The 13,178-nt window shown below is 38.9% G+C and overlaps 1 protein-coding gene across 2 annotated transcripts in view; it reads right to left on the reverse strand.

Annotated features, from left to right (window-relative positions):
* PPP3R1 (protein phosphatase 3 regulatory subunit B, alpha) overlaps positions 1–13,178 on the reverse strand; it is a 50,124-nt gene that overhangs the window by 21,490 nt on the left and 15,456 nt on the right. Inside the window, exon 1 of one of the 2 annotated variants that reach the window (XM_044454708.1) lies at positions 6,416–7,216. The exons of the other annotated variant lie outside the window; for it this stretch is intronic. Within the exon in view, the coding sequence (XP_044310643.1) occupies positions 6,416–6,502 (87 nt within the window). The 5' untranslated portion in view covers positions 6,503–7,216. Of the gene's footprint in view, positions 1–6,415; positions 7,217–13,178 lie in introns of those variants that run through there. 2 annotated transcript variants of the gene reach the window in all.

The following is a 13,178-nucleotide window of genomic DNA, read 5'->3' on the forward strand; positions in this document are numbered from 1 at the left end:
CCTTCCAAGTTGAATGGAAACTCTTAAAAACTATGGCTGAAGTAGCATGTTTCTGGAAAATCAGATGCTTTTGAAATTTTATAAAATGAGTTAAGTGAACTTAACAGACGAAGATTTCAGCATTCAACATTCTCATGCCCAACAAAATTAATTAGTTATGATTTCCTTTTTTAAACTCTAGTTAAATGACCTTTGGTACTGAAAGAATTCAAATGAAGATTAATACCTCTTGAACAGAGCATTTAAAAGTATAGACATCAAAGATAATGAATCACGGCAAAGGAGATTGCAGGATTTAGGATTATAGCCAGGATCAGGTCAGGTTAAAGCTGTTACAGTATTCAGGCACTCTTGCAGTTTACAACTTTATCAAAAATCATTGGTACTGATTACAGCACATTTCAAAGGACAAGAAGCTATTTACTTTTTACATTACTCAACTAATGTAAGAGAAGTAGTATGTACCACAAACAGTTGGGGGTTTTGATGGTGCTTCAAATTTCTAATCTTTCTAGAAAGCTTAACCAATTTCTCTTCACAAAAAATTACTATGAAAATACAATGTTTAGGAATTAAATTACAATTTTATACACATGGAAGCCATTTTGATGTAACTTTCCAAAACACTCTCCTAGAATCCTTATGATACTTTGTGCATGTGGTTCATCTTTCTCTAGGAATAGCTCAAACCAACAGCTATTTTGAAGGAAGAACAACAGGCCTATTTGTGACATGTAGGGCTTTGCACCATTTTCTGTAACAACTGTTTTATTTTAGTTAAGTACAACCTGCATTTAACTCAGAGGCAGTCATTACTGCTGGGAATCTTGATGGGGTTGGTTGGACAGAGAAGAGAAATAGTTTACGATGCTTTTCTCCCTTTGTTCTCTCACTCACCATATAAATTGCAAGATCCTCAAGGTAGAATCCCACTTTTTTTGGGGGGGGGGGGCTGTTGGGATGGATCCAGATAGTAAGAAAGTCCTTGAACATGGTTCCACTCAGACTGCTTCTGCCACTGAAATGCAGTGGAAGGAAATATTGGAAGGTTTACCACTAGTTATGAATCCCCTGCGCTAGCTCCCCCATTGTTCTGGAGGGAATCACCAATTTTGTGGAAAAGCTCCCCTGAATCAAAAGCTTCCCATTCACAGGAGCCTTTTTTTGGATAAAACCCACTGGTTACAAGGCCAAAATGCAAGGTCACTTGTCATTTTTTAAAAGTTTATACCACTTCCCATTTTCAAAAACCTAAAGTAATTTATAGCAACACAACGGACAATATAAAACACAACACCAAAATAAAAATGATTGAGAAAAGCCATCTAAAACGTTTTTAATCAAAAAGCCACATTATCTTGGATGCTTGATGTATCCAGATGAATTACTGTATTCAGTTTGATTTATTGGAAAACACCCACTTTGAATACAGCAGAATATCTGCTGGCTCAGATACCACAATTTCAGTTAACTGCAGTTAACCGCAGCCTGAAAGAGAAGTTGTAAAGTGCCATAAATTCGCCACTGCCACCACCAATGGGTGCCCACTTGCTATTTTATAGTGCACTATTTAGTGTTTGCTATATTATCGGTGGTTTCAGACATCTGCTTGGGAGCTTGGAAGTGACCTGTGCATACACGGAAGTTAAATAAATTTATTTCACCTATAAAATAACACTGCCTACAAAACTTAGCTTACAAACATTGGCTGGATTATCGCAATTTGTATGAACTCTTGTAAAATATTCTAACAGCAGATTCAGATAACACATAAGATGCTTCCAAACTGCCTCATTATTTGTTGTCTTTTTGCAAGCTTTTCTTCCATTATTATTCTGGTTGTATTTCTGGAGGAAAAGGAAAATCAGAGAACATGTACTCAGTAAACTCCCATATTTATGTGGCAAAGGACACAGTGTACCTGCCCAATATGCTTCCCTTCATCATTACGGGAGGGAGGGAGGGAGGGAGGGAAGTGCTTCAATTTATATATTTGCATGGGTACTGCTGACAGAATTAACCACTGAATTGTATAAGTCATATTCTTTCTGAAAATCCTTTTCATTCCATAAGACACAGTCAGAATGAAGGAAGAGGAGAACCCCCGCTTCTCCTTCCTGTTCCTCAGACTACCTTTTCTATTTTGAAGCAAGTACCACTAGCCAAAGGATGTTATAACATAATGTTGTACTTGCATCAAGAAGAACTAAATCTCACTCAGTAAGTAGGCTTAGTCAAGTCACTCTTTCTGCTAAGCCTACTTCACACAATTATTTCAAGTAATATGGGGGAAGGGACCCCATGTACACTACAATTAAGCTCCTTGGAGGAAGGGTGGAAAACTAATGTGATGAAATAAATGCTTAGTCCACACATAGGGGGATCTGGTGAGTTACACTCAACAACCTTTGCGAGTAAGTAATCTCTACCTTTCATCTTTGTTTTGTAGGATATAGCTGATTAATCTGCAAATACCAACACTTTACTATGTAAACATTAAGGAGGTAGGAACCTAGTCAGTGCTGCTGAGTGCCCAATGTAAGCTGTGAATTTCCTGATAGAAAGTGGGTTAAACATCTCAAGTTTGAGGTCCACATCTCCAAATTTATGAAAGCAACTTCCATATACAGCCAATCAGAAGGCAGCTGATTCAGAAATATTTGCCATTATCCTTATCAGAAAGAACTCAGTTATTATTATTGGTTAATTCCATAGCAAAACCAATTGGGCTGTATCCAATTGTATCTGTCCACCTACAGAATGGACATTACTGGTGGAACTGATACCCTCTCCACCCTTCATGCCTTCCAAATTCGCTCTGGATAGTTCGGGGGCTACATAGGAAAAGGGGGAGCCTGACCTCATGAGAAATCCAGTGTCTCCCACAAAATCATCTAATAGCACCCTTAATTTGTAGTTAAGTCTTCTATTTCTCTTTTTTCCTAAATCATTGATTTAATAGGTGGTTTTCATCTTCATCAACTCTGGATTTTCCACCCATGTCCCAACGAATGCCAAGTGGCCACCACTGTACGAAATTCCTTCTTGCAGATAATTCTGTTGCAGTCACTGCAATCTCTCCTGAATAGGAGTAAAACCATGCTTTGATAAAGTAAAGTTGCTTACCTGTAACTGATGTTCTTTGAGTGGTCATCTGTGCATTCATGTAACCCACCCACCAGACCCATGTTGGTGTCAACAGCCCTGGTTCCTGTAGTTTCTTTCCCTCAGGACCCGTACTGGGATGGTGCAAGGTTGGGCCATTACCCAGCCTTCTTCTCCAGTTCTGAGGCCAAAATGTTGGTCTCATGAGAAGTGGGGAATATGGTGGAAGCCCTTCCTATATATGTTTTCCAATATATGGCATGTACAGTATTTCTATATTTACTTCCATATCATTTACACAAGTTTCTTCACACAACCCAGGTCTACTAAGGGAAGAAAAAACTTAACTTCTGAATGCTTGTTTAAATAAATTATATTTGGTGGAATATTTTTTCTAAGCAAGCAATAAAGTCAGTACATTTGTTTTGAGCACATCTGTTTACCCAAAAGGATTTCTGTTTTTTTATTTATTTATTTAGCAGACTTATAAGCCGCCCCATTCGCCTAAGCCTTGGGGCGGCTTACAAATAAATAAGTATCATTAGTACAATAAAATACAGTTGGAGACGTCCTGGCCAAAGTTGTTAAAATCAATAAATAAAATCAACAATTAAAATGACGTTTAAATAAAAAGGTCTTGGCCTGGCGCCAAAAAGCAAATAACAACGGCACCAGGCAGACCTCTCTGGGGAGCACATTCCATAGGTTGGGTACCACCGCAGAGAAAGCCCTCCTCCGGGTGCTCACCCTCCTAATGTCCTTCACAACATTATTTTCTGTCTCACACTGGAACCATGAGCAAGCTTTCATAATCACATATTTCAAAGCCTTTTGACTTGGATGCTCAGAACACTTCAGACAAAATTCACTGGGAATTTATCTTTGCTACCTTGAAAATATTAGTCTTCCAGCAGAATTTTAAAAATGTGTCAAAAATTTATATCTAACTCTGCAAACTAGTATCAAAACCAGTGTTTTTCCTTGGATTATTTACACTTGGGAGAGGGGTATCCACTTTCTCCACCAATATTTATGTTTGAACCCCTAGCATCTACTATTAGAATAGTAGCATTCATAAATTTGTATATGATTATGTAGAATTTATAATTATGCTGCATGCTAATAGTCTTCTACCATTTATCTTAAAACTCTAATCATTAGTTCCACCTTTGATGCTGGTGATTAATAATTTTGGTGGTTTGTCTATTTAATTCATCGGTGACACCAGAATGGATGTCAGTTGGAGATACTGTATCTTATATTAGCTCACTGGAATTTTGATGGTGTTCAAATGTTATTACCATTGGGAATACTTATCCCTAGAAAGCCATCCCAAATGAGCAAGTTAAATCTGATCAAGTTCACCAATGGGGTCTCACAGGACACAGACTGTTGGGCATCTCTTAAGCTGAGTTTGTTGGGCAAGGATAATACATTTAAGCTGAACCTTGAACATAGGATTGTATATGATTTGCTTATATTATACCCCTATTATACCTGGCAACCATTTTGAAAAATGTAATGCTTTGTTTTGAAATGGGGGTCCTCCCCCCACAAATTTATTTGAAATGGATGCAGTTTTCAACAAAAGAGAGTGGGTTTAGCTTTTCAAATCTTGCCTTATATCATAGAGCTTATTTGCTGACCAGTTCTGAATTTTGACCTTTTCCACTTAGATCAAACTGTCCACCTTGGTCAGTTTTGGAATTCTTTATCTGAATTCCAAGTGGATGCCATTAGGTTCTCAGCATGCTAAAACAGACATGGTGCTCCCCACAATCACAGCAGTCAGAGAGGTATGACATATATTTTGTCAGTTACAATTTGACCCATTTTCTCATGCTAAATTGACTCCAGATTTTAAAACTGTTTTAAAAAATGTTCATGCAGAAAACTTGGACAGATTGATTTTTCAATTAGTGGGTGTGGATGAACTGCTGTCATTTTCAGATCTGTGTGCCAAATATGATTTCCCTTCCTCAGCTGAATGACAATAGTTGCAATTGTAACATTTGTTAGAATCTGGATTTGGCTGTGCTGATTGAACTGCTTTAATGCCCTTTTTAAAGCTGGAAGCATTGATTGAGGCTAAGCAGTTATAACATCACACGATTCATTTTTACAAATGTTTATGAATGAATATGACAGAGTCTTAAAGACAAATGGAACAAGGAATTAGAAGTCCCATTTTGCCTAATCTATGAAACATTTTTTTTGCATCTGTTTCAGAAGAGTCTAGGGATCTTGGTTACATATTATTCAGCCAAAAAATAAAAAAGTGTTTATTGGACAGCACAAGAACTTTTTAAAAAGGGCTTGTCAAAGTCAGTAAGTGTTGGAGATGTAATAGTATTAATGACTTGCTTAACTCCAAGTCCAGTAGTTGCTTTTTTTTTTTTTTTTTTTTTGGAGTGGTATTCACAGTATGGATAAGCTTAGTAATAGAATGTTCTTTAAGCTTTAATGAGGCACATGTTCTTCTAAATTATTTACCTGCTGTTTGAAACTTATCACAGGGACAATGAAAGTAGCTTTTTCACACCATTGGACAGCCAAATGACTGGTATTACAACACAGGAAAAAGAAATGCCCACCTCCTATAACACAATGCATTGAGGACCAAGTGATGCTTTCAATATTTGAATGGGTGGTATTCAGTCACCCATGGATAAATGAAAATTTGGTCCACTTTTTCTGAAGCTTATGCATAACTATTTCTATTAATACTTGGATATGTAATTATATAGTAATATTTATGAATATATATTTCATAAATATATATTGAGTTACTTTAATTTCTTTAACAAAACTATCATGTATTTTTCTTTTGTATAGCTTTGGTGAATTCCATTTTAAAAATCAAGAAAGGGTTTGTATAATATGGGGCCATGGTTCAATCCAACACCTGCCATCCTACTGATGAAAACAGTTCCATCTGTGGAACCAGGAAGGTGATGATTCCCCTCATGTTGCAGCTTCCATGAAGCCTCAAAATCTGCTCTAGAGGGATGCAATGGGTAAGTGAAAGGGAGAAAGCCCCATCATGCTAGCTGATTTCTGCTGGTGCAACATTGGCTTTAACACCCCCAAGGAAGAGGTCTAATCCTTTATCTGGAAGATTTTGGATTTATACCCACCCTACTGCTGCACTACTACAAATTCATTACACAAGTCTCTCTTAGCCTCAGTTTCTGTTTATAAAATATGAATAGTAATAGTTTTCCTCTCAAAGAGCTGTTGATATGATAAAGACAATGTATTATGTAGTAAAGGAAAAGAAAAACACTACTTCTGATGTTATTTAACTCACTGAACAATGACGCTGCTGCTTGCTGCTGCTGGACCTGCCTGGTACTGGTGTTGCACCTGCCTGGCGTTGCTGCTGCAGATGTAACATAATACAACTGTTACATTTCTTTCCTCTTTATAAAATATGAACCATGTGTCCCTACAAAACTACACTCTTTCCCAATCTTTTCTAAATTCATAACTCAGTGTTCTCTTCCTTACTCCTTCACTATTAAAATTATGAGCAACCACTTTGTATCAAGTTGAGCAGCTAACAGTTTACTGTGGCATGAGCTTTCTTATAGAATACTTCATCAGATCTTCCAATGCCATTTATAATACAGAATTGATGTATCACAGAAACATTTAGCTGACTATATGACTTAGAGAATATTCTGAAATTCACTAGAACCTCAAAGATATTGTTGCATTAGTTAAAAAAATACATAATAATATGTAGCTGCCCTTGAACAGCTCATGTAATTATTCTGAAACTATCTCTCAGTCATTCTCAAAACTAGAAGGTAATCTTTTAGACTGAGGGCTTAGTTCCAAAATCTGTATTTAGAGCAAAATCTCAGCCATTAGATACCCATACTTCAGCACATGCAGAGTAGCTTTTATTTATTGCTATGTACCAATACTATGGGAAAGGGTTTGCACATTGGCACAAACAGCATTTTTGCAATCGGAGACAATGCACTGAAATTATACTTATCAACATTAACACAAACATGGTCCTCTTTAACAAAATATACCCATCCCAAACTACTATTACTGCTGACAAGTATGAACTCTCCTTGGAGTACCAAATATTTATGGAACTACAAGTTAGATCCACAGCATACTGCAAGCAAGCTGAGATAGCCCTGCAATCACGGCAGCAGGTGGGCTCTGAGGGTCACCTCCAGAACAGACCCAGCAGAGCATTCCTTTGCCACATGCAGCCTTGTTCAGCCTTGAGCAGGGCTTGGGAAGGTAGTGTGTGGTGGATGCTGGCAGTACCAACACCTCATCAGACCCAGAGAGGGGCCTAGGAAGGCAGTGCAGGACAGACACTGGTACCAGTGCAAGGTAGCAGAGAAGCCCATGACAGCTGCCCAAAATACTACTTGGACACATTGGACAATGGTCATCAGAGCTGACTGGCCAGAGCAGCAAATGTTTCTGCTACTCGTGCTAGGATGCGTTGCAGACTTCAGGGTCTCACCTGGGTTTGTTATGTCATCAGGGTTCACAGCAAGCTCACTAGTGACTATGAAATCCTACAACAAGCCATGGTTTCTTGGGGTGTTGTTACAAAGAAGCCAGCCTGTAGGGGAGCAGGGAGCATGCTGAGTTTAGACAACACACTAAGCCACAATGTGCAAACTCAGTCATACCAAGTAGATACCAAGTAGACATTTTCATTGAACTAACCACCACAACTGCACAATCCCTTTCTTGGTTAGTCACTGACAGCTTTAGACCCCATCAGTGTGTATGTGAGGTTTGCAGGGAAGGGTACATAAGAATACTACTTAATCCTGAAGAACTTTTCATGAGCCAAACCCTGTAGAATTGTTAAGGGGCCCTTCATAAAACCAGGAGTGGGCAACTTGGCTGATTTATGTTTGTTTACAACGCCTCTGCAGTTTCAAAGTTACCTAGTGGAGATTCTCAGACAGACTATGAAAACTAGCCCACCTCAAAAGGGCAGGGAGACATTTCAGAGCTTCAGGAAGAAATACAGGGAAGTTCCTTGACCTTGTAAAAAGATGACAGGTAAAGCAAATGAACCTAATAAGAAGTGGCCAACATTCCTGCTATCTAGCCCTCCAGCTGCAGAAGTGTTGGGCATGAGAGTGACAATTGCCCTTAGCATCTACTCCTGGATCATGGCTTTCTGGATTCTACATCAGAGAATGAAGAGAAGAAGATGGAGGGGGCCTGGAAAGGGGGCCACCAGACTAGGAAATTGTAGAAGAGGTGCTCGGGAAGGCTCTAAGAATAACCAGAATGTATAGTTACTGGGTGGGGACATAGAAGAGGAATTTTTGGAGTAAGATAAACCAGGTACAACCCTTGACCCCATGGCATGGTGTCAGGGAAAAGACAGCCAATTAGAGGGCTGGCATACAAAGAAAAAGCATGCTCACTTTCAAATGGATCAACCTGAAGGGATCAGGACCCCACATACATAAAAGGAGGATTTCGGGAAGTGGTTGGTTAGATTGGGTTCAATGGCCTGCTCTGTGCATGCTCAGGGATACATTTTGTGCTGATTGAGTTTATTGAGTAAACTTTGGTAAATTAAAGACCTTTTTGCAATGCAACAGCCTGTTGCCTTGAATGTGCGAAGGGAAGAAAATCCCAACTCATAACCAGGAGCCAATCTGAGGTTGGAGTCTGACTCTTTCCAAAAGGGAGGAAAGGAAGGAAACTTCCAGTTAGTATTTGACCCTTCACACGGGAGATATCCCATATCTCAAAGAGAGGACTATTTTGATGTATACTGTTTTGTAACCTGTGAAATTTTAATAAAAGGATTATGTTTCTGGTGTCATCTGAGTCTGCTGGAAAGAACAAGACACCTGCTCATGACAGGCCCTTTGCTGGGCCCCAGGAAGGCTGGAAGAGTTCTCCCAACCATAAGGCCTGCTTAGGCCTACGGATGGGTAGCAGGGTGGCTTATCCAATTGATACTGTCTGGATCCCAGAGAAGTGATGAAGGTTGAGGCTGCCACCTGGACTTGGCAAGCTTTGCTTCATTCTTCTGTGGGTGGAGCCTTAGTGTTCTCCACTGTGTCTGTACATCTCCTGCATGGCTCAGAGTGGCTTCTCTGGAACACATACTTATGAGGCAATGGGCACACAATCTTACATTACATTGATGTAATTAATCAATTAAATCAATCAATTAATGTAATGGCTGCCATTCAATTAGCAAAACCAGTATATGCTACCCAAACTCCTCCTGGTGCAGCCTGTGCAACAGCAATAGAAAGGCCACTCATTTCTCCAAGGTTTATGCATGTCAAGTGAAAAAGTGTTGGTGCTGCTTCTTTATTTTATTTTTATTGTAGAGCATTACAATAGAAAGCATTACGTCTCACAAGGTACAAGCTTAAAACTGGCATCTTGAGGATGGCCCTGCCTCCTCTGGAAAGCTCATGTCAGACATTCCCTTCCTAGAGGTGCAGCTTTCCCAAAAACCTGCTAGTCTCCTGTACTTAAGGTAAGAAAAAATATCAGTGTAGTTCATACAAACACTAGCACAGTGGGGCAATAGGATTGACCTGCCTCAAGGTACTAATTTCATTTATACAATTAAGTGGTTGTCCAAGTACAAAATAACCCAGCATGACTTTTGCCAAGTCCTGTCTACTTTACAGCTGCATAGGCAATTACAAACAGATTTCAAGATTCCTCCTCCTTTTTTCTTTTTTTCTTTTTCTTTTTGCTTATAGGAGTTATTAATGATGGGTTAGGATTTGCCTTTATATGCATAATGCTGCATCGCTTTATAAAGAAATGTTTTATAGCCCATGGATCTGAATACTCTTGGGTCTCATACCCATAGTTATAATGGAATCAGTCACTAGAGATGCATTCTAGGAGACATGGAATGTTGAGAAACAGTTAAAGTTGGCCTGATGAAGCTAGTAAAAGGTACTTAATGGCACCAATAACACCCGGGCCTCTAATGAAAAGGCCAGATCTAGGAGCACCCTTACGCCTCCAAACCTGCTCTTTCAGAAAGTACAGCCACATCAAAGATAGATTAAACACCAATTTCTTAGAACCTCCATCATGTATGGATCCAATTTCACTTTACTGGCCCTAATCCAGTCCATGACTATATCCACAAACTGATTTAGCACCTGCATCACCAAAATGTATTGTAATTTGGCTGCAGCAGTTAAAGATTTGATAGATAAAGCAGCATTATCCAATGGCAAGGTCCAGTTCACAGCTTTATTAAAACTGTAGCAATGGGTTCCAAAGAAATATAGCTGGGATAACCCATGCTTTGTTCTACCACATGTGGTGACAATAACACCACAGGGTTTCTCTTACATGTGGTTTTAACGTTGCATTCATTGACTAATAGAGCATCTAATGAGAGTGATGCCAGGAACACAGGACTCAACAGATTGAAACCAAACTGTCAAGTCTCTCCAGTTCTGTTGGGAAGATAGCATCACATGGAGCATCCTTAAATGCCTATCAGAAAAAAATATTTCAGTACAATATTTTTCACAGGAAACGGCAGAAATAATTATGACAGGTATCTTACGAAGTATTTTATTTTTCTAAGCCCTACCTGGCACTGTCTTTCCACTTAATCATTTAAAATACTGTTTCTGTGCTTAAATGAGGGGTGTACAAAGTTTAAAAGCTTCTTAGTAAAAACAAAGTTCACATTATAAATGTAAAAACTGCCCACTCCTGCTGCAGTAATAGATATTGAACCCAGGTAGGTCTGGTGATCAAATATGTTTGAGGAATATTTGCAGAGTGGCTTGTAAACTACCCAGGGAAACTGAGACCCCAATGAGATGTTATAGTAATATGCTTTCTAATAAGTCACTATAAGGCTAAATTGGTAATATTTATAGATGTAAACTATGCAACAATGGGACCAAAGTCTTATTTCCCAGATTTACTATCTATGTAATGTTTAGAGATGTTACCAATACAGTGGAATATTTGAGTAGAATATCATGCACGTGCTGGCCCTTAGCTGTTCACATAGATCTTACACCTTTACTTCTAATTTTCAGATGCTACAACAAATGAACAAAAAGCAGATGAAGAATCCAACTTACATTTATTTTTTCAACATCTCTAAGTTTGCATGAAACAAAGTAGCTAAATCAAGCACTTTATCTAAGTCTCTCAACAAAACAGAAACTACCAATGTCTGCTTTCTGCACCCTTCAAATTTGCTCCTAAGTGAATTGTACCTCCCAGGCAGATCTGAGGGGCACCCAGGAGGCTGAAGGTAAAGGAGTCTTGTTGCATGAGAAGTCTATTCCAGTTAATGCAAGATGTATAAACTGCAAATAGCATAGTTTGCTATTTGAGATTTCTTAAGACTATATACTGGTCCACTCCAGTTCTGTAGGTTGCAGAAATACTTAAAATGGAAGACTTTGTGTGATTAGTAGGAAAGAGAATGAAGTATTCTACCAAGCTCTTTTACCTTCCCCACAAACATTAACGCAATCACACAAATAAAATCCCGGTTTGTATAGCCACAGATCCACTGACACTGTCAGCTAGGAAAACAGGGCACATCTAGATCTACTGGCACATCACCAGAGGACTCACAATACAGCAGCACAGGTTTGACTAACAAAGGTTTGCCTACTCAGGCCAGCTGATGGATCCCCGATATGCAGCAAACTCAGATGCAGATTTGTTCTTGTATATTGCTGTTGTGATACATTGTTAATGTGGTTACTAGTTACAGTAGGAAATGCCACTGTTTTGCATTTGGCTCTAGTTGATGAACCTTAAGGAGTTCTATGGTTTCTACTCAGTAAAACAAGTCCATACCTTCCCTAAATGAAAATTATAAACCCCTGCATATTCCTAGTTTAGTATCAGAAGAGGGATCACTGCCATCACCAAAACTTTTATAAGTTTTCAGATTAAGATAATTCAAGCTCAGCTTTCATGCTATTGAACTACTGTACCACAAAACATGTTTTTTGCTTTTATGAATTGCATTACATGATTATCAGTTTTATGATATACTGAGAATCTCTTAATATGCTTTTGCTAATATAAATCGCTAATCCATTTTCAATCTCAGCCTGAATACTTTTGTAAACACCACTGAGATCAAAATACAGATACATAATGGTATATTATGAAACACACAATTATAAAGATGGTAACATAGAAAATGGAAACCCATATCCCATACCAGTATCTGAATTTCAACCAGGACTGAGGCAGAAAAATCAAATCAAAACATAATGTAGACAACCTACTACAAGAACAGCTGAGAGTTATAACATTCTTTAACTCCTGTCAAGAGTCCTGTAGCATGAGTATGCTACATAACTCCTGTTAACATCTTTCCAAAACCAGAATTACAAGTAAAATTTACAGAACTTTATAATGTATAGAACACTATAAAGTATTTCCATAATCAAATACCAGAAATAGAACCCATGATATTTTCTTTTCAAGAGCTATGCATATATTTGTATTTGAAAAGCCTCTAATATTAGATCAGAAGTGCTGTCCTCAAATATTCTCTTATATGAATTGGAGTGGACCAAAGGTCATGTACGCCACCTCTTTTTCACCAGGTAAAGTCACATCGCTACATCCCAATCCAACTGTAAAAGCCAGATGACACTGTGGTACAAGAAAAATGCCCACTATGGAACAGGCAAAACACACCATTCAGGGGCACTCAAGAGTAACTAGCTAAACAACAATAGGGAGCGGATAGACAAAATCAGGTTCATATCATGCCAAAAGCTAAACTGACCTTGCAAAATCCAGCTTACAGGGGTCTCAAACTCGCGGCCCGCGGCACCCGGGCCGGCCTCCGGATGAGCGACCACCATCGCAGTGGTGGGATACTTGATGCCACCCAGCCTCACCCAGCCTCTACTTCCAGCGGCCCCCAGGGAAGTTGAGTTTGAGACCCCTGGCTTAACACCACTGATAACCAGGTTTTGAAATATGTTAAATGTTATTTTCTGACATAGCAGCCTGTATTTGAAATGTTTGGTGGAAGGAGTCACTGGAGAGAAAAACAGCCATCAATTAGCCCATGG

The sequence above is a fragment of the Varanus komodoensis genome, unplaced genomic scaffold (assembly GCF_004798865.1).
Source record: "Varanus komodoensis strain SLA01 unplaced genomic scaffold, ASM479886v1 scaffold7_3, whole genome shotgun sequence".
NCBI lineage: Eukaryota > Metazoa > Chordata > Lepidosauria > Squamata > Varanidae > Varanus > Varanus komodoensis.